Source organism: Natator depressus, chromosome 6 (genome assembly GCF_965152275.1).
Source record: "Natator depressus isolate rNatDep1 chromosome 6, rNatDep2.hap1, whole genome shotgun sequence".
In the NCBI taxonomy this organism is placed as follows: domain Eukaryota; kingdom Metazoa; phylum Chordata; order Testudines; family Cheloniidae; genus Natator; species Natator depressus.
The window spans coordinates 91,554,297-91,579,702 of record NC_134239.1 but is presented as its reverse complement, the minus strand read 5'-3'; the positions used below and the strand labels follow the sequence as shown (position 1 = coordinate 91,579,702).

The 25,406-nt window shown below is 41.5% G+C and overlaps 2 protein-coding genes across 2 annotated transcripts in view; one reads left to right on the top strand and one right to left on the bottom strand.

Moving 5' to 3' along the window:
* The first annotated feature begins 1,739 nt into the window (after positions 1-1,739).
* On the top strand, positions 1,740-23,466 carry SNW1 (SNW domain containing 1). The gene is made up of 14 exons (XM_074956023.1): positions 1,740-1,872; positions 3,373-3,526; positions 5,629-5,790; positions 13,404-13,499; positions 13,592-13,698; positions 14,512-14,616; positions 14,705-14,774; positions 16,713-16,778; positions 18,023-18,139; positions 18,519-18,660; positions 19,898-19,994; positions 21,278-21,395; positions 22,458-22,621; positions 22,703-23,466. The coding sequence occupies exons 1-14, from the start codon at positions 1,859-1,861 to the stop codon at positions 22,899-22,901; spliced, it is 1,611 nt and encodes a 536-aa protein (XP_074812124.1). The 5' UTR covers positions 1,740-1,858; the 3' UTR covers positions 22,902-23,466.
* Positions 23,440-25,406, bottom strand: part of SLIRP (SRA stem-loop interacting RNA binding protein) — a 6,016-nt gene continuing 4,049 nt past the window's right edge. The window contains exon 4 of the mRNA XM_074956030.1: positions 23,440-23,598. Within this exon, the coding sequence (XP_074812131.1) occupies positions 23,524-23,598 (75 nt within the window). The 3' untranslated portion in view covers positions 23,440-23,523. The remainder of the gene's footprint in view (positions 23,599-25,406) is intronic.

The window sequence follows — 25,406 nt, the reverse complement described above, 5'->3', positions numbered from 1 at the left end:
GAGAAGGAGAGAAGAATACCTGTCATATACATGTATCTGGTGAATTGTAATTCTGCTAAGAGAGCTCGAGCCTGAGGCAAAGGTCCCACTAAAGCCAACAGAATTTTGCCAGAGTAAGGACTTCAGGACTGCCCTATCCTTCCCCTCACCCCACAAATGCACCATTCAGTGAAAGTTTAGAAGCTAAATTTGGGTTGCAGTTCTCTTATCTGTTTTCCTAATCCATTTGTCTATCTATTCAGAAGCTGCAAACCACTTGTCACAGGAGCATTGGGAAGAACCCTATGTTTGTTAATTTCTGATAATTTCTATCCCTTTCCCCTACTCTGTATTTGTTTTGTCTGTTATATTGTAAACTCTTCAGGGCAGGACTGCCTACTACTCTGTGTTTGTACAATTCTCTGTTGATCTCTAGGCACTAGCATAATAGCAATTAATACATTCAATTTCTTATTTTTATTTTATATAAGGTCAGATTCTGCTACCCCTACTCACATTACATAATGCCCCATTCCATGATAAGTTCCATTTAGTCCAGTCCACATTTCACAGGCTGGCAGAACTCACTGGAGAATTTTTTTCCCAATATCATTTTCTTTGGCTTCTTTTTTTCTTTAATTTAAAAAACCTACTTTGGTGGTATTTGAACACATGCCCACCACACAAATTCAGCCCAGTAGCTCACACTTAATGTAATATATGACTTACTTTCTTTAAATCTAGTTAAGGACATTTTACCTGTGAGAGTTTCATAATAATGCTTATAATATTTATCACTTTATAGCACTTTTCATCATCATCTTAATCAAGCTACCTACCTATTTCTAATGCAGCAACCTATGGTTCCTAGGTACTATATACCAGAATTAGTAGAAGTTTGATTGCAGTCACACTTGTATTATATTTTTCTGTCTCTCCCTAGAACAATTTATCCTGCTGATAGATAATTAGAGTGTTAACTTGCTGGGCTCAGCAGCCATCTTTGTGGAAGGCATGTCTGAGAAAAGATGCAAATATTTTATTGAGCTCCCTTCCTTCAGAATTGCCACCTTAAGCAATTTTCCTGGGATTATCCAGATTTTATTGGATTTGTGACATTCTCCTGCCAGCAGGGGTTTGGAAATGCCAGAAATATCCAAGGGTGGGTCCGGGAACTGTTGTTTTTCTTCATCATACTGACTCTTTTTGACGTTGTAATGGTTAGCTGCAATTTAACAATATTGCATCATGACACCAGTGTTGCGTCATCAGAGTACAACACAATGCACCACATCCTGATGCAAGATCACCATGTGGTGACCCAGTATGGGCATGCAGCTCACCCCCAGGCATGGAAGAAAAGTCTGGTGTTTGTCCAATAGGGTCAGACATCCCAAGTTAAAACCCCACAACTGTGCTAGGTAAGTGTGTTTGCACAGGGTCTGCAAGCATGAAAAGGCAGCAATTCCCATCGCAGCTTCAGCACCTATGAGCATCAGCATAAAAGGGGAGAGGTCAGTTCCCTAATCAGTGATCAGACTTCTTTCGAACAGACACCTCCCAGCCCCGCAAGGCACGATGGCCTGGAGAAGAGGGAGACTACAACTCCCACCATCGTTCAACATGCACATGTGCATTAGAAACATGTATTGCGTCATCTAGGCTAGAGGCAGGCTTGTGAGGAAGACTACAACTCCCATGAGACATTTCGGTCATACGCCTGCGTAGTGTAGCATGTGACCTTCCCGCTGAGAAAAGATGAGAGAGAGAGCCTACAACTCCCAGATACTTTTGATGTCCGCGCTTGCGCACTTGCGATCTCCCTTCGTGTGGCTGCTGGCCAGGGCCGCTGAGGCCCGATCCGAGCGAGAAGAGGAAGATGGCGCTCACCAGGTTGGTGGGGCTGGTCTCCGCTTGGGGTCGGATTCCCTCCGCCCTGCTCACGGTCCAGTGCCCTTACACCCCCGCAGGGTCCGGGTCCTGGAGGGCCCTGTCCCGGGTGCGAGGTGGCTCCCGTCCCCGCCGAGGGACAAACTGCGCTGGCGGCGCGTAGGCCGCACCGAGCCGGGGCCTTTCCTGAGCGCCGAGCCGCGGGCCCTGCCGCCACGGGGACAGGGCCGGAGAGACGGGTCGGGGCGTGGGGACCGGACACCGCCCACCGGCCTGCGTCCCGGTTCGGCCCTCGGCTGAGCGCTGGGGCTGGGGGAGGGTAGGAGGCGCTGCGGGAGGCAGCGTGCACCCCGGGGGGGGGAGGTCGCCGGCCACCCTTCGGGGCTGTACAACTGGGGGCCCGTACAGGGAGTCAGGGACGGGAACGTTCCTCCAGGGTGTGCAGCGAGCTCTCTGGAGCTGAAAGGGTTAATTTCCCCTCCTCAACACCCCCCCCCCCCGTGTGGGGACAGCGGATCCCTCGGGTGCGATGCCTTCTCCAGGGGGGTACACAGCCACTCTTGCGTGGAAACGGGGCACAGGGAGTCTGGGGTCTGATGCAGCGGCGTCCGGGACATCCCTGTGCACTGGGGTTGCACGTAACGCTCGGGGTATGAGCTGGGATGATAGATCCCATCGTGTGCACAGCTCCATCTAGGTCCTAGGGCAGTCTACTGAGAGAAGTTGAAAGATCAGTGTCATTTCTCTGTCTAGCTTAAGGCATATCTCTTTTTGTGTTTACTCTGACATATAAACCTTTTGGCAGCCAGAGCTTTCCTTAAGGACATGTAAAGACGCGCAGCGTGGTACTCAGATGGGGGTGCAGGATGAGCTGAAATGTGGGAAGCTAAAAGTTTGGCATTTTAGCTGAGTCCTTTGTTCTTAGCCAATGGGAACAAGAGGTGCTCTGGAGAAAGTGTCCACACCCCCGGAGAAAGGAAACATCTTGTATAGCTTGGGTACTTTGTCCAAATCTTAGTGAGAATGAGGTATATCGTGTCTATTTGTGGCCATTTACGTAAGGGAGTCATTAAGAATTGAAGGATCTTTTCTCATTCACTTCGACAGAATGGTCGAAAACATACTTACATGGAAAGATCTGTGTTATGTTCTGTAAGATTTCTACTACTCTGTTGCTAAAGAAAAGGTAGACATGGCTTCTGCTGTGCTTTGGTTCAAACAGGGGTTGGAAATATGTATTAATTAATTATGTCAAGTCTAGAGAGGTAGAGAAAGAGTGCCACCTTCAATATTTCAACTCCGTAGTAGCTGTGGCCCAGTTGAAAAATCCTGCACTCAACTGTTAAATGTTATAAATTATTTCAGATCCAACACAGATCAGTGGCAAAGATTAACAGTCCCTTGGAATACTCTCACAACAGACTCAAATATTGCATTTGATCTCAGTTGTGTTGAGTGGGTGAGGCTGTCAAAGTTAACATCCTTCTCTTTTTGTTTGTGCAGTTTTTTACCAGCCCCAACTCAGCTGTCTCAGGACCAGCTAGAATTAGAAGAAAGGGCAAGATCTCAGAGGTCAAGACAGACTGCACTGGTGTCATCACGCAGGGAACCTCCCCCGTACGGTTATCGGAAAGGATGGATACCACGAATGCTAGAGGTAAATATTTGAATTCACGCTCTGGTAATAGCTCTCATTTTTTTTATATATATTTTTTATTTTAAAAAGGGTAGATTAAATCTGAGCACTTGACTATAGCACAGAAAATTGTGTAGCACCCCACCATATGAGAAATTGACTGGTTATGTCCACCAGTCCCAGTGGAAATATTCTGGGTTTGTTTTTGTTTTACAGTATTACTGCTTACCATAGAAACTTTCTAGCTATATTGTACATTACCTTCCCTGTGGATAATATTGTAAAGTGAAAGCAAGCAGCCCTTGAGATCATGGCCTTCTGAACACATGCCTATTTTCATTTTCCTGATTTGTTAAATACACAGTTCAGATTAAAGTTCTCCGTGCATGATTACAGTTAGACAGCTAAAAAGAGTTGCATTGGAGAACAAACTCATGGTTACAGTGTTTTCATAAGTAACAGATTATCTTACTCTCCTGTAAAGCATTGGCATTTGTCAAACATTCAGTGTTAAATATATAACTGCCAAAAACAACCTGAGATAATGATGCATGTTCTTTGTCTTGACCCTGAACTTAGTTAATCTCATTTCAACTGCAAATGCTGACAAGTTGGGAGTGTGAACAGGGGTTTTTGAGAAATTGCACCAAGACACTTTGTATTTTGACCCAGAAATTCCTTGCAGTGATTTAAAATGACATTTGGCATGAGGTCTGAGACTTGGTGTGGTTAGTCCTAAACCAGTGTTAACAACAACAACACTTCTGGGACAAGGGACCAGTGACTCTACTGAAGTGTTAATACCTTGCTAAACATCAGGACTAGAAAAGGATACCTTATACAGCAATTGCCGCTTTCCACTAATATACAACATTCTTTTTTAGTTTTAATGTCTGATGAGATATCAGATCTTAAAATTTCCACATTTTCATTAATTCTTCTGCATTTTAATTAGCAAAATTAATATTTTAGTAGTCACTGCCTCAAACTGCTAAAGCTAGAAATCAGTACATAATGTTTTTTTAAAATTGGGTGTCATGGCTTTCAAATAGCATCCAGCCTCACTTCCAAACACCAGCTGTACATGAATTGATAAGTATGTGGGAAGGACTGTTACAAGTATCTGTCCAGTTGATAGATCAGTACAAATGTCTTTAACAGCAGTAAACTGTTCCAAGCATGATCTTGGTCCAGAGAATAAAAATGAAGTTTAAAAATCAGTCTCTAACATACCAAGAGTACTATGAAAAGGAATCTCATTTGGGTTTACTGACCAGTGACTATCTTTTGGTCTGGTTAGGGTATGAAGACTATTTAATTCTGTAACTGGGGTCTTGGAATGTGACACTTGAAAGAGCCTTGGTAAATCATCTCAGATTGTTCTTAGAATGCATGGAGCACTAATCCTAGATGTATCTCAACTGTTATGGATTCAGAATGGCCTGGTTTGAGAGGCCTATCTCCTTCAGCTCATTAAATACTGAGTGAAAGGGCAGGTAAGCACTCTTGAAGCACAGGGGCCTGGAATTCCTACCCAAGTGCCAGTGTGTTGGAGTCTAGCATACCTACCATTTTGAATGTGTGAGCTACAGGTTTTGTGAAAAGAATGTTTCATCATTAAAGCAACAAAATTAGCTGCTAGTCGACTGCTAATTGTGCTGTGGAAAGTGACAAATACCAAATATAGCTTAGCAGCAGAAAACTGTCACTCTTGTAACATTAGTAGTTTGCAGTTGCTTTATTGTAATAGTAAAATACTTAAAGTTCAGCCGCCTTGATTTATATATGAATCTAATTCTGTGATTATTATCGGCATTGCGGTAGTGCCTGACATAGTCCAGTCTGGGATAGGAGCCCTTGTTTGGTGCAGCAAATAATTCTGGACATTGCCCGAAGGAAAATGAATGCATCTCTCTTCTATTTTAAGAATTCTGAATTCTGCTGCCCACTGAAAGAATATACTGTGGTACAGTCTGGTTGTTGCACTGTGGGAACAAGGCCATTGTGCTGGAACCAAAGCACTCCCTGCTCCCATTCCTTGCTGAAAAATACTGGCAAATCTCGTGCTTTGTTTCATGCCACATGTTTCATTTATTGCTCACTTCTCTTTCCTTTCTGTGCAGGATTTTGGAGATGGAGGTGCTTTCCCAGAAATCCATGTGGCCCAGTACCCTTTGGATATGGGCCGAAAGAAGAAAATGTCCAATGCTTTGGCCGTTCAAGTGGATGCAGAAGGAAAAATAAAATACGACGCTATCGCTCGACAGGGACAGTCAAAGGACAAGGTAATACACTCTTACAATAGGAGTGCATGTGTTTGGCAGCCTTAAACAAATTGGGTTAAACATGTTTGTTCTAACCAACTGTCACCATTTTGACATTAGAAATCTAGATGGTCGCTTTTAAGCATTGACATGTTCTGTTAAAAGTTTAGGAGGTGAGGTAATATCAGTCAGCTGTGAGTGGCACGATTGGGAGGATATGGTGGCCCAGAGCTACTTGAGTCTTTCTATTTTGTAACTGTGATAATAACTTTGTGATCTTACAGAGGTTAGATAATGTGGGTGAAAGTGCCTACTCAAATGTTGTCTATTGATGGCTAGTATTCTACTGGAGTTTGATGGCCATCATGGGGCGTTCTAAAGAACCCAAGGCATGAGGGTCGGCTTGTCAGAGGCAGCCTTCAGTCAGACTTCTGTAATTCAGGATCAAATTAGGGGTTCTCTTTCTGGCTATGAAAGGCAGGCAGTAAAATAGCACAAACACAACTTCCAGAAAAATGGACCCTTATGTGCTTTTATTGTAACTGTCATGCTATCAGGAATGACTCGTGACCATGAGTACCTACCTCAGGCCAGATTGTCAAAAATAGGACAGACACCCCAAACTGGTGGAATGTTCTGTAATTAGATTTCACCAGCCCAGTAACAAATGTGAACTCCTGCAACACTATATAGTCTTTCTGTGAGTCACAGACAGTCTCCTCAGGCTCTCCAGTCTATTTTGCTACCCAGGCAAGCTGGACTTAGTGATAAATGGTCACTTACATCAAAATCACAAAATATTCAGGTTGAGACCAGTCACTTACCCCAGATCAATTTGTATTCTATATCTCTCACCAACGACAATGCCTGTAGCCAATTCTGTAATAAACTAACTAAAGGTTTATTAACTTGGAAAAAGTAAGAGTTATTTACAGGTTAAAGCAAGCAAGCATATAACACAAATGAGTTGCAATCTAAATCCTAAGAGTGACAGAGTTGTAGTGATCTTTCAATTCAAAATATCTTTCAAAGAAAACCCAGGGATAACCCTGGTGGATCTCTTGCTTCATTTTGGAGTCTCTGGCCCTGTGAGAGTTCAAACCGCAAAGAGATGATCATTTTTCTTTGTGAGGCATTTTTATATATTCTTCCCTTAGAAATCAAGCTGATAGCCAGAGTTCCCACAGAAGTCCCTTCGTCATGAGGGGAGGGGGTAAGAGGAGGAGGAATGCACTTAACAGAGTCTTTGATCCTTGATATTATACAATAGCTCATTTGCCTTTAATGAACAGGATTTAACATCTTGTTAGAGACCATCAACATGTACAACAAATGTATTGCACAAGTCTTTTTCCTGGTTTGTTGAGTTACATAGAGGTTTACAATGCAAATGCTTGCTATCGCTTTATAACATGGGGTATAGTTGCTTGAGAACAATACATGCAGCATGCTTCAAGCTTTTATAAAACACTAAACACAACTTAACATCTAATATTTATTTTGCTAATGCATAAGTAACCAAGAGTGGTTTCCAGCTATGCATTTGTAAGTGTTCAGTGAAGCTTGGGGCCTTGGCATGAATTGGCATCTGGTAATTCAGTGTCACAGTAACATTGACTTTTTTTTTTTAGTCTTCATGTTTTAACCCTTTTGCATTGGAGTTTTATTTTGTTATTGCAACTTGCATTGCATTGCAATATGGGGTTGGCAGTGTTGCTGACTTAAAATTGCCATACTGTAAGACTCTCTGGGCCCAGACCTGCTCCCACTGAAGTCAGTGACAAAACTACCATTGACTTCAATGGGGACAGATTTGGCTCCTGTATCTGTAGTAGTGATTCCTAAAAGGAAATGGCTAAATTGGGTATTGTGGTGTCCCCATTGACATTAGAAGACCATTTATGCAAACTCCCAAGCTCACTGTCAGGAGCCCATATTTCAGAGAGGGTGGATTGGATCATAGACTACATCAAAACTTTTATTTTCCTTACACAGGTGTGGGAATAGGAGAATTAGTGAGGTTTGACTAGACCAGATGTTTGACCATTTCCTTGCCATGGTAACTATTACTCATCCCTCTCTAGAGTAACCTAAAGGAAATCTGAAAAGAAAGAACTGAACACAGGGGGCTTTTTAATTTAGAATCATTGAGATGTTGATCTGGATAATTGTTCAGGAACTCAAGATTCTTCCTGGATTGATGGAGCTCCCTATGAAAATTTGAGCACTAGGAGGAGCACTTACTTTTTACAGGGATGAGTGCTGTTCAAAACCCCAAGGTAGATGGGGAAGGGGTGTAGCTTTCTAAAAGTATCAAGTGCCCAATGAATGTGACAGTGACTCAGTCTTTCAGGGGTGAAAATTTCCTTAATCAGAACACTAGGAAGGTTAAAAATCATTAACTTTTTAAAAACTCAAATTAGATTTTTTTTATTTTTTTATTTTTTACTCTTACACTTATCTGAAGTTTATTATGCAACTGTCAAAGTGTGATGCCTCAGACAAACTGTTACAATCATTTAAATAAATTGAAAACCCAATCAATTATGTATGTTGAATAAATGCCATGTATTGTGTATCTTCATGACATCACCCTACTACAGCATATTTGAAACATGGGCTAAAATCAGTTTTGCTCTGAACTCTCATGTGGACTGAAAGTGATTCGAAGGAATAAAAGTACATAATGGCAATGGCAGTATGCTGAGCTGTGAATAAGACTTCCATTGGGATGCCACAAGAATTGGAACGTAGCTACTAATAGGGCTAGAGATTTATAATACGACAATGTGTAGCGTGGCTAAGCAGTGACTAGTGGGAGCAAGGGGAAAATACTAAACAGTTTAAATCTTCAAAGATTTGTGCCAACTTTAACTTTATCCACATAGCCTCCAGCGAGGAAGGTAAGTGTTGTTCCTAGCTAAAAAATGAGTATATGGAGCTAGAGATTGGGTAAGTAACTTGCCTGAGGCTAGGCAGTGTGTTAGTGGCCGAGCCAGGATTAGAATGCAGAAATTCCTGGATCCCAGTCCTGTGCTCTGAATCCTGGACCATGCTGACTCCACCTACAGATATTTGAATGTAAACACTTAGGGAAGAGAGGAATTATTTATGGTGGTATAGTGGAACATAACTAGGACTAAGAGGTGAAATAAAGAAAAGGAAAACTTAGATTCTGTCTCAGGAAAATGAACATCATGGAATAGTCTACTATGGAAGTGACAAGCCTCATTGCTAGATGTTTTAAAGGAGATGAGAGAGCATTAGCAAGTATGGTATGTGGAATGATTCTTCATTGGCCTGCTGTGAATTGGGTGACCTCAAGTGGATTTTACAGATCTAACTTTTGTGATTATACACTATGAATGAGATTGACTGTAGAATCTTTAATAGCCTGGACTATACATATAATTCAGATATTCTTCAGATCTCAGTACCTATGGCTGAAGAAGAACAGATATTTATAAATTGGCCCACCAGGTGTTCTGGATCTAACTGGGATCGCTTCATGAGCTCCTTATTTGTCTGGGCTAGGAACATAGGTTATTTTGCTTTCTCTACAGCCTATGAATTGTCTCAAATTTGAATTAAATAGTTGGCCTTTCTGTAAAGGAGACTGCTGCCGCCAAACAGGTTTATCACTACAACCCTTGTATCTAGGTGGCTTACCAGCAACTTCCATCACTTCCGCTATTTGCCTCTTATGTTTCCTTTCCATATAAAAAATACCGAGTACAAGGAACTTCCATGGAAAAACTCTGGGCTTGTGGGTACTTGAAGATCTGATACATCACCTCTGCTTCTTGAGGATGGCAGAAGCAGCCTGATAAATCGATACTAGCCAGGCATCTACAGATAAATCCAGACCTGACTTTGTGGATCCTAAACCAGATATCCATAATAGCACACCTGGCTCCTGTATTGCCAGAGCTTATTCCAATACCAACTCTGCCCATGTGGCTTGTGATGGAATTCAGATGGCACACAGCATAAATTAATGCTTCTTGGAACATCACTGATTTACGTGTCTTGTTGAGGCTAATGTTATGCTTCCATATTAGGGGAACTTGCATTATAGGGCAGCTGTCCCCAAAGTCCACCCTTACCATGGCAGAATTAGCCTCTTTCCAGTAGAGTGGCTCTGCGTGGAGGAGCTGGTGATAGTATGTGGAGTTGGAGGTGATACTACTTAGCTGCCTTTCACTGACATTGCTTCTCAAAGGCTGTTTTTACAGAACTTGCATGTTTCTCTTCTGCGTGCCTTGTAGCAAGGGAGCAAATGAGATGTCTCTGTCTATCCGTCACAACATATAACCACACCACTGTTGCTAAGGAGGGGGGGAGGGATAGCTCAGTGGTTTGAGCATTAGCCTGCTAAACCCAGGGTTGTGAGTTCAATCCTTGAGGGGGCCATTTAGGGATCTGGGGCAAAAACTGGGGATTGGTCCTGCTTTGAGCAGGGGGTTGGACTACATGACCTCCTGAGGTCTCTTCCAACCCTGATATTCTATGATTCTAAGTTAGCCCAGTGCTTGACAAAAATCAGCTCATAGATGAAGAACAGTTGGTTGAAGTTCTACCTCAAAAAGAAGGTCATGCTGATATAGAGAAGAAAGTATTTCGAGAAGTTTGCAACCATGCTGCAGTCTCCCTTAGCGGACCTGAACTGGTCAAATTCTGTAGCTCAAGAGTGTTCCTGCATACCTCTCTGATGCTAAGTTCCCACACAGCAGCATCTGTGAGTAACTCCTCTGCATTCTTCAGCTGGCTAGGAGACTGTCTTGGCAGATGATGACATAGCCTGGATTTTATTTCCTGATTAATGCCCAAGTAGATTGCACTATTGTCGCTCAAACTGTCAGACCTCAAGAAACTACCACTAGTATAAAATGCAGTGATGCGTCTCCTCAACATTGGCGACTATGAGCATAGCAAGCCCATCTTCTACTTACTAAACTGGCTCCCTAGAATATTGCATCACATTCAAGGTCTTGGTCTTTTTCTTTACGACACTTAACGATCAGGGCCTAGGATACTTAAAACTCCAGGACAAGGACCGCATTTGGCAACTGCACTCCTTGGATACAGTGGAACTGTCTACTGCAAGGATAAAGTTAGTCTGCAGGAGATGGAGCTTTCTTGAGGGCTGGGCCAACACTGGAACAAACTCCCATGTGATGTAAGAACAACCGCAAACCTCACCATCTTCCATTTGAAGTAGAAGACACTCTTCTTAATTCTTGCTTTCACTCATGGAAACACATAACACAACATACATTTAAAATAAAGCCACGTATAGTTGTCTCCTGAGGGAGTGGGGGTGGGGGAGAGAGAGAGAGAACCACTTGTCAGCAATGCTAGTCATGTTGATAAAAGAACTCAGATATCGCAGTGATGGCTATGGTATGAAAACATGAATAGAATAGAATAGATCTAATAATTTGTGAAATAGTTCATTACTCATATCAGAGTAGTATCCACCTCTTTTGATAGAGCTTTTCTTGAGAAGTGGGGTTAATCCTGGGTCTTTGTGGAGTGACCTGAATACCAATTTGGATAAATAGATGGTGCCTTCTCCAGTTGAGGTACAGGGAAGATTTTTGAAGTTAGTCACTTATGTCACAGAACAAAATGGAAAAATCTGTTTTGTAGTGTTGGGGTTACCACATTCCATCCAGTAGATGGCTGCATTTCAGTGGCAGGCAAGTGATCCTTACTTTACATATGTAGTTGATAAAGCTCTGTATAGAGCCACTTTGAATATACAGAATCAAACATATTGTTGAAAAAATATTTAAACAGTTGCAATGTGACAAGTTTCAGGCAAGAAAGTTCTCCATATAAGCCTGGTCTTATGGGATTCTAAGGGCATGGCTACACTGGAAACTTCAAAGTGCTGTCGTGGGAACGCTCCCGCGACAGGGCTTTGAAGTGCGAGTGTGGTTGGGCATGAGCGCTGGGAGAGAGCTCTCCCAATGCTCCTGGTAATCCACCTCTACGAGGGGATTAGCTCAGAGCCTGTCTACACTAGCGCTTTAAAGCGCTCAGACTTGCTCCGCTCCGGGGGGGTGATTTTTCACACCCTGAGCCAGCAAGTTAGAGCGCTATAAAATGTAAGTGTAGACAAGCCCTAAGCATGTGTGATCAAATTCTACTGCTAGGTGAAGTGCTTTCAGATATAGGAAGATCAGAGAGCAGTCTCTTCCGATAGCACCATAGCACATAAACATTTAGTCTCTGCCTGTTAAGACTGCCCCAACCTGCAGAAGGAATCTTTCAGTGGGACCAATAAGTTGATTTCTGATTGATCACTCCACATTGGAGTAATTTCAAAATGGGAATGCTAAAGCCCAATAGCAATGAATCTCTTACCTGACTTTCCTTCATCCTCATAATCAAAAAAGCGGTCCAATTAAAATTTATAAGATACTTGTACTTTTTTTTGTTTTTGAAGGAGGTGGGAATATTGTTTATCGCCACTAATGTCAAACTAATCTCCCCGTTGCATCCACTTTGCTGTCACTTTGCACACAAGTAGAATGTCTGTTTAGTGGGTAATGAGTTGTGGATTTAGTTCACAAAGCTCATTTGTGCTCCAGTCACCTGACAGAGGTATATTGTAATTTTGAGATAACTCCTGTAGCCTTCTCTTGTCTCTGAGGATATTCTGAGCTCCTTCGATGTGCTTGGTTCTTCATGCAGTGAGGCTCTTGGGTTTTATAGTTAATTACCAAAGAGGAATACTGTTCTTCAGATGTCCTTCACTTGGCTTTGTGAGATGCTGGAATAGTGTTGCTCATTTAAGGGATTATTAATTTTGGAGATGTGGATAAGTAGCACACACGAGCCATTTACTGCTTATTTAGCACTGAGGCTACAGGTCAGTTTTATAGTTAGGCATACGCTATTAGGAGCAGTTTATTCCATCTTTCTACTTGCAAGAATAGCTATTGAGAAATTTTAACCCTTTGAGCCAGGATTTTCTGATATTTCTTATTGAGGCAGATGTAAAATCCTAATTCTAGGTGCAATTTTTTTTTTTCCCTGTATGAACCTTTCAGTAACGCTCCTTCCCTATATTATTCTTACTGGGGCTTAAGATTTAATAATTGTGTGTGGGAGGACTGAATTATTCATGCTGGGAAAAACATGAAATCTGTCAAATATTTAACAATTTCAAGGAGGTAGGGAAGATGATGGTGTAAGGTATAAAAGCAGGATAGCTGTTTGAGTTGAGTTTCCCTTGTTCGTGAAAATTTATATATAAATCAGGGTTTTCTAGCTTTGCTGAGGGATCCCAAAAAAAGGAAATGGATGGTCAGAGCATGGGACTGGGAGCCATGAATTCATTAATTCTAATCCCAGCTCTAATGGCAGTTTGCTATGTGACTTAGGGCAAGTCACTTCTTTGCCTCAAGTTTTTCCATCTGTAAAATGGGGGTGATACTACTTCCCTATTTTATTTGTTTTTTGAGAAATCCTGATTACTGTGGTGCACCTGGAAGCTGAATGATTGCTATATAAATGCTAAATACTATCAAAGGATAATCTATCTTCTGAAATATCTCCTTGAGGAATGGTGCATTTCTATCTATTCCTGTTTCACAGCACTGATCAATTATAATGTGTTTCAGGTAATTTACAGCAAATATACAGATCTGGTACCTAAAGAGGTTATGAATGTGGATGACCCCGACCTGCAAAGACCTGATGAGGAAGCAGTGAAAGAGGTACTGTATGCATTGATGCACATAGCTATTAGAGCTGCATTCTATTTTTTGCATCTTTGTTATGGCACTCAACATTATTTTCCTGATTACAGCTAACTGAAAAAACAAGAGCAGCCCTGGAGAAATCGGTCTCCCAGAAAGTTGCAGCAGCCATGCCAGTCCGAGCAGCCGACAAACTAGCTCCAGCTCAGTACATCCGGTATGGACCGAGTTAGAGTATATAACCCTTTTGTGTAGAATTGGTTAGTGAGAGCATGCCTTGATTTTTAGGAGGAGGCTCCTCTTTTTTTTTAAGCTTACTCCTTTGCAGGAGGCTGCAGTATGAAACTAATTCAAGAAATGTAGACTTCGTTATTAATGACGAGTTAGTTTGAACCATGTTGATTGTCTTCACACCAGAAGTTAAAACATTTTAAGAGGTTATTGCTTTTTAATGGAATGTAATATTAGTCGCATTACAGAGGGCACAGTGTGCTAGGGAAACTGACCATGATGTGTGTGTTTCCATTCAAAATAAGGTCTTTATAACCAGGCTCTCCCTTTACATAGTGTGACCAACTCTAAAGCAATTCTGAACTAGAAGAATAGTCTTTATTTAGAAGGAATCTCAGCTGCAGCCACAAGAAACTTCCAAACCAGGGTTTGGGTCACTTCAGAGCATACTTCTGCAAGTATATTAAGGACTTTTTTGGGCCACAGCCATTGAGTAGTCCAACAATGTCTATGAGCATGTACTATGGCATCTGACTAGATAAGACTCTTCTCATCCTTCTAGTTTGTAACTTAAATGTTACACTCTGTCCTGTTGCAGAAACAGGACACTATAACACTATAGCCTGAAAAGGGGCAGTTCAAATGCTAAATGAATATCTAGTTACATCTGCGCATTCTGGTGTTGAAGAGCATTTTAAAAAATTTGTGTGAACAAAACTGAAATGCAGAGCAGTTAAATGAGGAAGGATGAGGCTGGCGGTGTATAGAGAACTGAATGTATCTCAACTGCTTTCTTCAGATACACACCATCTCAGCAGGGTGTGGCCTTCAACTCTGGAGCAAAACAGAGGGTTATTCGAATGGTGGAGATGCAGAAGGACCCCATGGAACCTCCAAGATTCAAGTGAATACCTGGAATTTTTCATAGCAAGTAGAGGATTTTGATAAGCACATTTCCTTACTGCCTACTGATCACATCCTTTATCCTTCAGGATTAACAAGAAAATTCCTCGTGGACCACCTTCTCCTCCTGCTCCTGTAATGCACTCCCCCAGCAGAAAGGTATTGAATGTAGCTGCTATTTTCTGGTCTGGCTTCTAGCATGTGTTCTCAAACCCCACTCTGTTGATATCTAGCTGCTACCTGTGGTGCTTTTTCTCCTTTCCTCTCCCTTAAGGTGTGTTGCTAGGTGAGTAATTTAGTGTGAAATGTAAAATTCTGTGTCTGGGCAGTGTTGAAGGTATATTTTTCCTATATACCTTCACAGAGGTTGATTTAAACTCCCCACTTGTTTTACAAAGGCTCACATTGCTGTGACTCTCTGCAGCTTGGAGGGTTGGGTGAGGCTCTAGATTTAGCATATCCATACTCCTCTTTGACCAGTCTGTGTTTGTTTCTTGCAGTGTGTAGGAATAACAGGGCGTTATTTTAAGTAATTAGAATATGGGCTCAGGAATGATTAATGATATTACCTTTTTCATATGCAGGTTACTTAATCTGTGCTGAAGTTTTGAGAAATAAACCAGTTCAATTCATCTCTTATAAATTTATTAAAAGATTAAGCAAGCAGTAACAAATAAGTTCAAGTGAAATGTCACCAGCTAACTTATAGTTTTTATAAAGGTATAATACAATGGTCAAATTGAGGGTACAAGTCAATGGTTCAATTTATCTGGCTAGTCAGTTACTACATTTAGTAATTTAATTATGAGCAAGTTATGGAAAACAGTCGTCTTAAGTTTTTACAGGAAGGTTAAGGGGAGACATTCCTTATCATAGAATATCACGGTTGGAAGGGACCTCAGGAGGTTATGTAGTCTAACCCCCTGCTCAAAGCAGGACCAATCCCCAATTTTTGCCCCAGATCCCTAAATGGCCCCCTCCAGGATTGAACTCACAACCCTGGCTTTAGCAGGCCAATGCACAAACCACTAAGCTATTCCCCCCCCCCCACCCCAAAAAATTCTTGACTCAGCCCTCCAGCCAGGTCACCCGGAGTTCCCCCTTTGCAAGGTATCATGCATTTTGACTTGAACAGTTTAATTCAGTGTCTGCTAAGAGGCAAAGGCTATTGCCTGTCTCGGTTTTAGGGAAATATAGCTCTTAAAATAATTTCCCATAGCATCCTTTTTGGCTTTTTCTCCCATTAACCATCACTGTTCGAAAATTTTTCTTAAGCTTGGTTTGTTTAATATATTCCCCTCCCCACTTCAACACAATGCCTGCATCTTTCTGGCAGTCTGGCACAGGCACAGAACGATTTATAAAATCCCAGACTTATAAGAGCTTTAGAACAATACTGGTTTAACCCAGATATCTTTTACTGTTTCAGTAACTCACTTAGGGGTTTAGCGTCCACTTTGGAGAACAGTTTGTAATTCATAAAGAGAGACACGCATACATCCACACGCAAACTAGTGAGCATTGGAGCGATTTGAGCATCCTCAAATTGCTTTAGAGAAGGATTTTCACACCTTCCAAAAACCTTTAGCTCACATGATTTGGTCTTAGTTTGGATCTAAACTGATATTAACTGGTGTCTTTGATGATGATGACATGTAATTTAAGCACATTCGCATGTGAGGAAGAGGGTTGGTCTCTTCTCTCTCAGTTGTAGCATGGTTGGCTTAACTGGTGTAGTCTTTTACCACCCTTCCTTTGGATAGCCAGTCCAGAGAGGAAGAGAGCAGGATACAACTTTTGGGTGTTGTGTTGATGGTTGCCATCTTTTGTAGGGCTCAGTGACTTCTCTGCTCCTTCCCAAGGGACACTCTTGTCCAATCATGGATTCCAGGATGTTGGCTATAGCTCATCATGGAACAGTGACTTGGCATCTTGCTATTTCTTTACAAAGAACCTTTGCTTTCTGAATTGTCCCAATACTTCCCTAGCTGTCTTTTTGAGAGAGAAGTGGAGAATTTTCCTTACTGGTATAAATCTAAAAAAAGTCTTTTCTCTTATCCCCTCAACCCCCATCCCTTGTCCATTCTCTCAATTCAGATGACCGTGAAAGAGCAACAAGAGTGGAAAATTCCTCCATGCATTTCAAACTGGAAAAATGCAAAGGTAATTAAGTTGTCATAAACTCAGCCTTTAATATTGCATCCTGCTGGGAGACTTCTGTGAATGATCTGGAGCCTGAATAATACTGACTTTAAACCTCTAGAGCTCCGTAAACTGGCTGCTTTCAGAATGGAGAACAGTTGTAGAGCTCGGTTTTTCTCTTTCCTATTTATGAGGAGTGTCAAGATGACAGGAGCACAGAGTTGATGGGGAATGTATTACTTCATAGAAGAGATTATATGTGTTGAAAGAAGAAATGGTATTTAATAAAATCCCCATAATATTGCAGTATGGAATTTGAAACCAAACCTCTGGGTTCTCTGTGAAAGTCAATTAAATTGATAAAAGGGGAAAGTGGCATCAGAGGACAGAGTGTATTTCTTTACACTCACTCAGACTCTCCAGATAGTTCTCAATTATGCCTTCCAAAACTAGTGGATTTTCCATCTCCAATTTGACTAAATTATTCCCCGGCGGGGGATGTATGTGTTGTGCCACTCAGCAGGAACTATAGAGGGTCCCACTACTTCTGTCAGGAGATCAGTGTTTGCAGGAGATACTAATAAAATTTCAGTGACAATTCTGACCATTCTCTCAAAGGTGCTGCTGCACAGAAATTCCAAATGAAGGAGGCAGGAAAAGCAACATGCCGTGGTACTTTTTCCTACCCAAATGCAACTGTTTAACTGTGCTTGACAGTGATTTAGAGGCTCCAGTTTTAGGTTAAAACTGCTTAAACCCCAGTTAAGCAAAAACTTCATAGAAGCCTGTCTTAAATATCTCCCAAAATACCTGCAATATTCATAGACTTGCATTTTTGAGGTGGAGGCAGACCCTATCTCCCAGCCTCACTGGGAGCCTTGTCTCCTGGGGACACAGAGTCCTGGTGACTAATGTTTTATATGTATTAAAAACAATTCAGAGAAATCCGCTTTTAAACACAGATTTTAAAACTGGCTACCACCAGAAACAGTGTGTCCCAAGTTTTTAACACAAAGTCAAGAGCTGAAATGTATCAATTGCGGATGATCGCTCTCATCCCAGTAAAGATGGTAGTTGAAAAAATAGATGATCCTTGTGGAAAAAAGGAGACTGGAGACGAGGCTTATATTCTCCAGCATAATTATGCAAATGCATGAAATGCAAGTCCACTGAAGCATATTAACAACGGGTAAAGATTTTGATTTCCTTGTTCAGTATTCCACATTTCTTTCTGGTGATGAAGTGTCTGTCTGTTTTCACTCGAGGGTTACACCATTCCATTAGACAAGCGTCTGGCTGCAGATGGCAGAGGACTGCAGACTGTTCATATTAATGAAAACTTTGCCAAGCTGGCTGAGGCTCTCTACATTGCTGACAGAAAGGTCAGGCTGTTGTTTAATCTCAGTGTTGTTATGGTTGGTTTAATTATTTTCTTCTGTGTATTTTTATTTCCTTGGGAAAAATCAACTGAGTGAAGTTGTAGCTTTCTACTCCATCTTCCTCTTGGGCTGACATGAGACATATAAGTTGTATCATCAAGATATTTGAATCAACAGGTCAGCATGGACTGGTCTCCAGGGAGCTTGTGGCTCTTTTCTTAGTCTTAGATGCTAGGCTATATGGCTACCTGGTTTTGTTTCATGTTTACAGTCTGATTCCTATTGGAAAAAAAGGCTGTTTAGTGGGCAGCTTCATAGCTGTTGCTCTCCTTGCATCCCGTGTCTCACCAGTGTATTAACAAGTGTTTTTAATCTCATGCAGGCTCGTGAGGCTGTGGAGATGCGTGCCCAGGTGGAGAGAAAGATGGCACAGAAGGAAAAGGAAAAGCATGAGGAAAAGCTCAGAGAAATGGCCCAGAAGGCCCGAGAGAGGCGAGCTGGGATCAAAACCCATGCTGAGAAAGGTACATCCCTCCTCTCCTTCCCCGCAAGAAATCTTGTCAGGATATTAAAGTTGTTTTCATGTTAGTTCGAACCCTTTAAACTAGTTGAAAGAATATGAGAGCCTATGTTAACTAAACCCAAACTGTAATTGCTAAGCACAGCAAATGTTTCTCATGTCTTGAGTGACCTTGAGTCAACTCAGCTAGTTAGTGGGAGTGCAGTTTGATTTTGAGCCCCAAGCTCCCATGTCAGTGAATGTTGCACAGAAGTTTCTTCAGAAAGGTAGAGATGCACTCTGACCACAACAAGGAGCAGCTTTTATGGATTTGTAGAGGGAACCCTTGACTTAAAGGAGGGGATGGGGCAGTGAGAGATTGGGGCGGTGGAGAAAACAAACTAATTCACTTCTATTGTCAAGAGTGTGCCAAGATTTCCATTCTGAGTCTTTTCACAGGACTATAACTGAGTTACATATTTATGCCAACCCACAACAAGACAGTCACAGGCCAAGAACAAATCTGACATTACAAATCATAAATGAGCTTTTTTAAGTCTTAGAGGATGTCAGACAGGGTTTTTTTTTTTTTTTTTTTTTTTTTTGCAGTCCTGTAACTGGGCTTATTTTAAACAAAACTCTGCAGGCTTTAGTTCACACTGCACACTAGACCTTTTAGTTACTAAACTGAATCCCAAGTACTGGAACAGCTGTATGCTCTAGATTGAAATGTTATGTCAAAGATCCAGGTACCAGCTACAAAGAGCAGACATACTGTCTGGTGATAAATCCACTCAGTTGTTGGATACTCTTCCCTACAGCTGGAAGTGCATGCATAACACGATTTGTTCTTTGATTCTAAAACCTAATTTTAGTAACACTTCAAAGCATAACTCTTCTGTAGCACATTGGGGACATATGACACCCTTTAACTTCCATGGGATTTGCCAAGTGTTAATCCCCAGGCGTTGCAGAGAGAAAAGAATCCCTGAAAGCCAAGAAAACGTGGTTCAGACAGACTGCATCCTCCATCTATCTTATCAAGCCCAGGTGTTAAGAGAAATGTTTTCAATGTCATTAGAAAGGGATCTTTTTAAATCTGCTTTTTCACTTTCTGTTAAACATCTGATTTAAAAAGTGGTAGAGCCCTTCATTTTCTGTAACTCAACACTGACTTCAGTTACTTCAGTGATCACTGGTTTAACTCTATCAAATAAAAAGTAGCTGTCTTGTTATCAACAATCTTAAATGTGTCTGTACAGAGGATGGAGAAGCTAGAGAGAGGGACGAAATCAGACATGACCGGCGCAAAGAGAGACAGCATGACAGGAATCTTTCCAGAGCAGCCCCTGACAAAAGGTGAGTCACAAAGAGCAGCTAATCTAATTGCTGTATTCATGCAACTCCCTTCCTAGGCAGTGGAAATAACAGTAAAGAAGTTTCTACCCATGAGCCAAGTTTGGGTGACCTGTGTTTGTGTGAGGTCTTCACTGGGATTCTTCCCTCACTTTGTTACAGGATTTTAAAAGCTTTATCGGTATTGCCAGTAGTGTGTGTAAGTTCCTGGAGCAGATGTTTAGATAACACAAGTTAAGTCCCACAAAATGTCTACAAAGCTTGTAACTTCATGGAAACTCAGTTCCTTAAGATCAACATGCACATCCTGGAAACTAACACTAAAAACCCGCATTTGGCCTGTACCAGCTGATTTGGGCTCAGGGGCTATTTAATTGCAGTGTTGACATCTAGTCTTGAGCTGGCGCCCGGGCTCTAGGACCCTGAAAGGTGGGAGGATCCGAGTGCTCAGGCTGCAGCCCTGGGAGCCTGAGTCAGCTGGGATGGACCAGCTGTGGGCTTTTAGTTGTAGTGTAGACATACAAATCTTTCACTACTTAGCCACTGGAATCTAGTTTTCTTGATCAGAAGCTGTTTAACTCGGAGAGCTCTCAAACTTATGTATATATCCTGACCCAGAACCATTTTTCTGAAGGCATTTATAAATTCTGCATGCATGCTGAGGAATTTAGTTGTGAAGCAAAGTTTTAGTGATATAGAGCCTAAGAACCATGTAAAGTCTCAGTTGGGATGAAATTCTGACCCAAGGTCAATTGGAAACTTGCTGTTGACTTCAGTAGGGCCAGAATTTCACTCCTGGTATGTGGTTCCAGTTAACTGAACCATTTTGCTTGAATTTAATAAGTTTAAACTCTTCAGGCTAAGCCTGTTTGCCCAGACCAACTTTTAAGCTCCCAAAGACTTCACAGAGCTTGCACTTTGAAATTTTTGTAGTGATTAGCTCTGAAATTAACCATCCAAGATTGTCTTCTGTACTGGTTCTGATTGAAAACAGATATAGAGGTTTCTAAACCCCAACCGGTTTGATGTGATGTTAAACAGTGGAAAAGCAAACTCAAAGGCCTTCCCCCAACTAAAACATGACTTCCCAAAAATGTCTCCTGTGCCAAGAGACCACAAGTTAATCTTCAGCCTAAAAAGGGAAGTTTTGGGGTTAAAATCCGGCTTCTGATGGAAACTGTTTTAGTCATTGCTCCAGCAGCAGGTCATGGTTTTTAATCTTAACTTTAATCATTTTGATTATCTTCCAAATGAACAGTGTTAAATTTGTTACATTTTTAACTCAGGTCAAAGCTGCAGAGAAATGAGAACAGAGATATCAGCGAAGTTATTGCCCTGGGTGTTCCTAACCCTCGGACATCCAATGAGGTCCAGTATGACCAGAGGCTTTTCAACCAGAGCAAGGTAAAGAAATGAGACCCCTTCACACTTGTGTTTGATTTCTAGAAGGTGAATGCTGGGCCAACTCATCCCTTTGTAGGGACAGTCCAGTGTAGAGAATTAGTGACCCCTTTCTGCTGGATGTACAGAGGAAAGCTCTGAAGGCAGACAGAGACATGTTGCAAGACAGAGCAGGAGCCACTTCAGCCAGCTGTTCTGATTCCCTTTCATTTAGTGCTGAGATATTAAAGTGATTGGATACTCTCTAAATACTTAAATGGATGATGGCCCTCTGTCAGGGGAATGAAGGAACTTCATTTTCACTGAATGCATAAAGAAATAAGGGAAATGTGCTACTGAGGCAAGGAGGCATATGGTAAAGACAGATTCAGAACAGGAAGTTAATAGTAACTTGAAATTGGCAGACTGCAACTCCATGTTTTACTGCTCATATTGAAAATACTTCTCAAATGATTGTCACTTGCAGTAAGTTTTATTTAACCGCGTCCCAACTGGACTTTGAAATCAACACTATCAGTGAAATCTAGTTAATTGAAAGAATTCCATGTGCCCCTTTGTCCTCCTGCCAAGTGACTTTACAATCATTTTTTCTATTCTCACTTCTTGTGAAAGACCCATAGGAAGAAGGAAAATTGACTCTGTAGGAAAAGGAACGTGCAAAAAGCTGAAAAAGCAGGCTTTTCCTCTTTACTTCAGTTCTAGGACTCCTGGGTATTTTATTTTTTTAAGCTTGCTGTTACTTTTATTACAACATTAAAAGTATTTTCACTTGCTTTAGTCCTAGTTTAAAACTGGTGTGGTATGTTAAACAGCTTCTCTGCAGGGCAGGTTGAAATAATCCTTGTATATTAAAATGCAGGTGCTCTTTCCTGTTTCTTGCTGGGAGGATAGAAATGTCCTTTGCACAACAGATGTTTGTAGCACTGAGTTCATGATCAGTAGACATTGTATATTGTACCTCCCTGTAATTCATCAGCTTAATGTTTCCTCACTGAGCTTTTGAAAACTCACGTATCCTACTTGAATTAGTACCTCATGCATTATCCATTCTCTTCTCCTTTTCAGGGTATGGATAGTGGCTTTGCTGGAGGAGAGGATGAAATTTACAATGTCTACGACCAGCCTTGGAGAAGCGGTAAAGACATGGCCCAGAACATCTACAGACCTAGTAAAAATGTGGACAAAGACATGTATGGTGATGACTTAGAGGCTCGAATAAAGACTAACAGGTAAGAAAACAGGAGAAACTCAATCTCTTCCTATGCCATTTAGAACAATCTGGACTGAACATCATCTTTCTTCTGCTGCAGGTTTGTTCCTGATAAGGAATTTTCTGGCTCAGACCGAAGACAGAGGGGCAGAGAGGGACCCGTTCAGTTTGAGGAAGATCCCTTTGGTCTGGACAAGTTCTTGGAGGAAGCCAAACAGCACGGTGGTTCTAAGAGGCCCTCGGATAGTAGCCGCCCTAAAGAACATGAGCATGAGGGCAAGAAGAGGAGGAAGGAGTGAATGGACAGGCCTAATTGAGTACCAAGAATGGACTATAAACTGGGACTCCATGCTCATGACATTTTTAATCTATCAGCAGGAGTGTACAGTGGATGGTCATATATGAAGCAATTTAGCAGTTCTGTGCAGTGTAAACAGATGTGCATAATGGTTCTTCTAAGTTCTAACCAGGACAACCACCCATGGAGAACAGGGGAGGGGGAAGATTGTTTTGGACCATTCAGGGGCATATTATCTTTATGCAGGGCTTTAGCTATGCTATTCCCCTGTGCCCTATCAGCACTCGCAAGAACTCTGTCCCAGCATCTCAGGGTAAGATACCCTTGCCTGGAGCTTTAGTTTTTTGTTTTTAAACTAGCAAGGCTTTTACTTAATATGATAGTTCTCCTTGTGTATATAGCTAACCCCCTGCTTATGCTGTAATAAATGGAATTTGGGGGAGCTTGTAGGATAGAGTTCTTATGATTCACTGATCCCCTCTCAGCTCAAATATAAACAATACAGCCGCAGCAGAGGGAAACAGCTGGATTCTGTTTTAAAGTCAAAGACACTCACACTTCCCTCAGTAATGTTTATTTTAGACTTTCTTTACATGTTAGTGAAATAAAGTCTCCTGCTGCTGCTAACTCATGTCAGCTACTCCTTCATTTGCATATTGACTTCGAAAACTTCTGGGTTTCTGCCGTCGAACCTGGAGCTGAAATAATGAAAGCAGCTATTTAAACCACAATTGAAACTTCTATTCAACTTCAACAGGAGACAACTGACTTAATATCCTCCATCCACACTGATCTCACTCTGGGACAGATGCTCTCAAAAGGTATTTTTTTATTCCACCACACTTGCACTTTCAGGAGCCATAAGTATATATACTAGACTCCCAACAAGAAAGTTAGAAATAGCTGCTGCCCTGCAGGAGAAAAATCTTATTAGCTTCCCCAGAGCCACACATAAAACTAGTGGAAAGTAACTGTCTAGGATTAAATGGGATAAATTGCTTCTACAGGAAGGAAAAAGCTTGACATCTCTTCATAACTAGCTTTTACATGAGACAACTCAGCATTTCCTACAGATTAACCTTTTGAACTACTTAGCAATATCAGTGAAGGCAAAAGCAAACTCCCTTTTACCAAAAAGAAAAGGAGTACTTGTGGCACCTTAGAGACTAACCAATTTATCTGAGCATAAGCTTCCGTGAGCTACAGCTCACTTCATCGGATCCGATGAAGTGAGCTGTAGCTCACGGAAGCTTATGCTCAGATAAATTGGTTAGTCTCTAAGGTGCCACATGTACTCCTTTTCTTTTTGCGAATACAGACTAACACGGCTGTTACTCTGAAACCTCCCTTTTACCAAGTTTATTAGCCTGTCGTCTGGACTCTTCTTGTTCTTTAATGAAGATGCAAAGATTTGAACCCAGTAAATCCCTGACGTCCTCTCCCCACAACTAAGTGTAATTACTCCTCCAAGTCTACATTCTTCTACCACTTCCCTTTATCCTTAATTTTTTGCAATATTCTAAAAATCGTGTTTGTCAACTAAAATTGTCACTAAAGGGAAACCAACTTGAAATTCAGTGAGTTAAAACGAGGTAGTACAGGTTAATGTTTTTAACTCTGTTACTGAAACCAACTGTGGGAAACAATGAAAATACTGTCAAATGCATATTTAATTTATAAGAACTCCTATCTTTTAATCAGTTGTAAACGCAGGTAAAGTTCAGACTAAAATAATTTGCATTGACTGGTTCCTTAGATCTAGGCTGCTTATTGTTCTAGCCTCTAGATATTTTATTAGTTCTATTATTTTAGTAAGGGTAGTTATTACAGGTGAAAGCAGTCAGGATCAGCTGAAGCTTGGTGGGGGGTTTTGGACTTTCCAAGCTATGCATTTAAGATCTCATCCTTAAACACTACACCTCTCATTGGGATTTTTTTAAAAATAAATTACCCAACCATCCATGGTCATAGTAGGGAAAGGGTCCAGACAATACTGACAGAAGGTCTAGTTCTGTAAGGAAATGAATCCCCATGAAAGGATGGAGTAGTTTGGAGCAATTACTGACTGAAGGGGCCAGTGTCTTGTTAGTCCTATGACTGAGGCCACTAGAGGAGACAGCAAATGGTTGGGCTCTACTGCCATCACTTTTCTGACACTTTGCTCTAAAATTGTTGCATCAAACCTGGACAACTCAGTTGTCTGACTCTAGCATTTATCCACACAAGTTTTGGGGCACTGAGCCAATACATTCAATGTGGACATAAGAGGTGATATACTGAATTGCACAAGAAATGAACAATTCAGGTAAGGGAGTATGCCTACCCTTTGATACAAAACCTAAGGCTTCTACTGAATCCTCATGTGGTGCTGGATTTCCAGCTAGCCTTAGTGGCCCAAACCACCACCTTCTAGCCCTTCTGTACTTGGCTAGAAAGTCCTTGATTGATGTGGAGTGTCATCTAGATCTTTGACCTTCAGTATGAATGCATGCAATATGCTTTACAT

Bases quoted from the DNA above. Each gene is read 5' to 3' on its own strand.
- SNW1 (XM_074956023.1), top strand. The intron at 5,791-13,403 runs GTAATACACTCT...AATGTGTTTCAG, and splicing joins AGGGACAGTCAAAGGACAAG to GTAATTTACAGCAAATATAC. The intron at 19,995-21,277 runs GTGAGTCACAAA...TTTTTAACTCAG, and splicing joins AGAGCAGCCCCTGACAAAAG to GTCAAAGCTGCAGAGAAATG.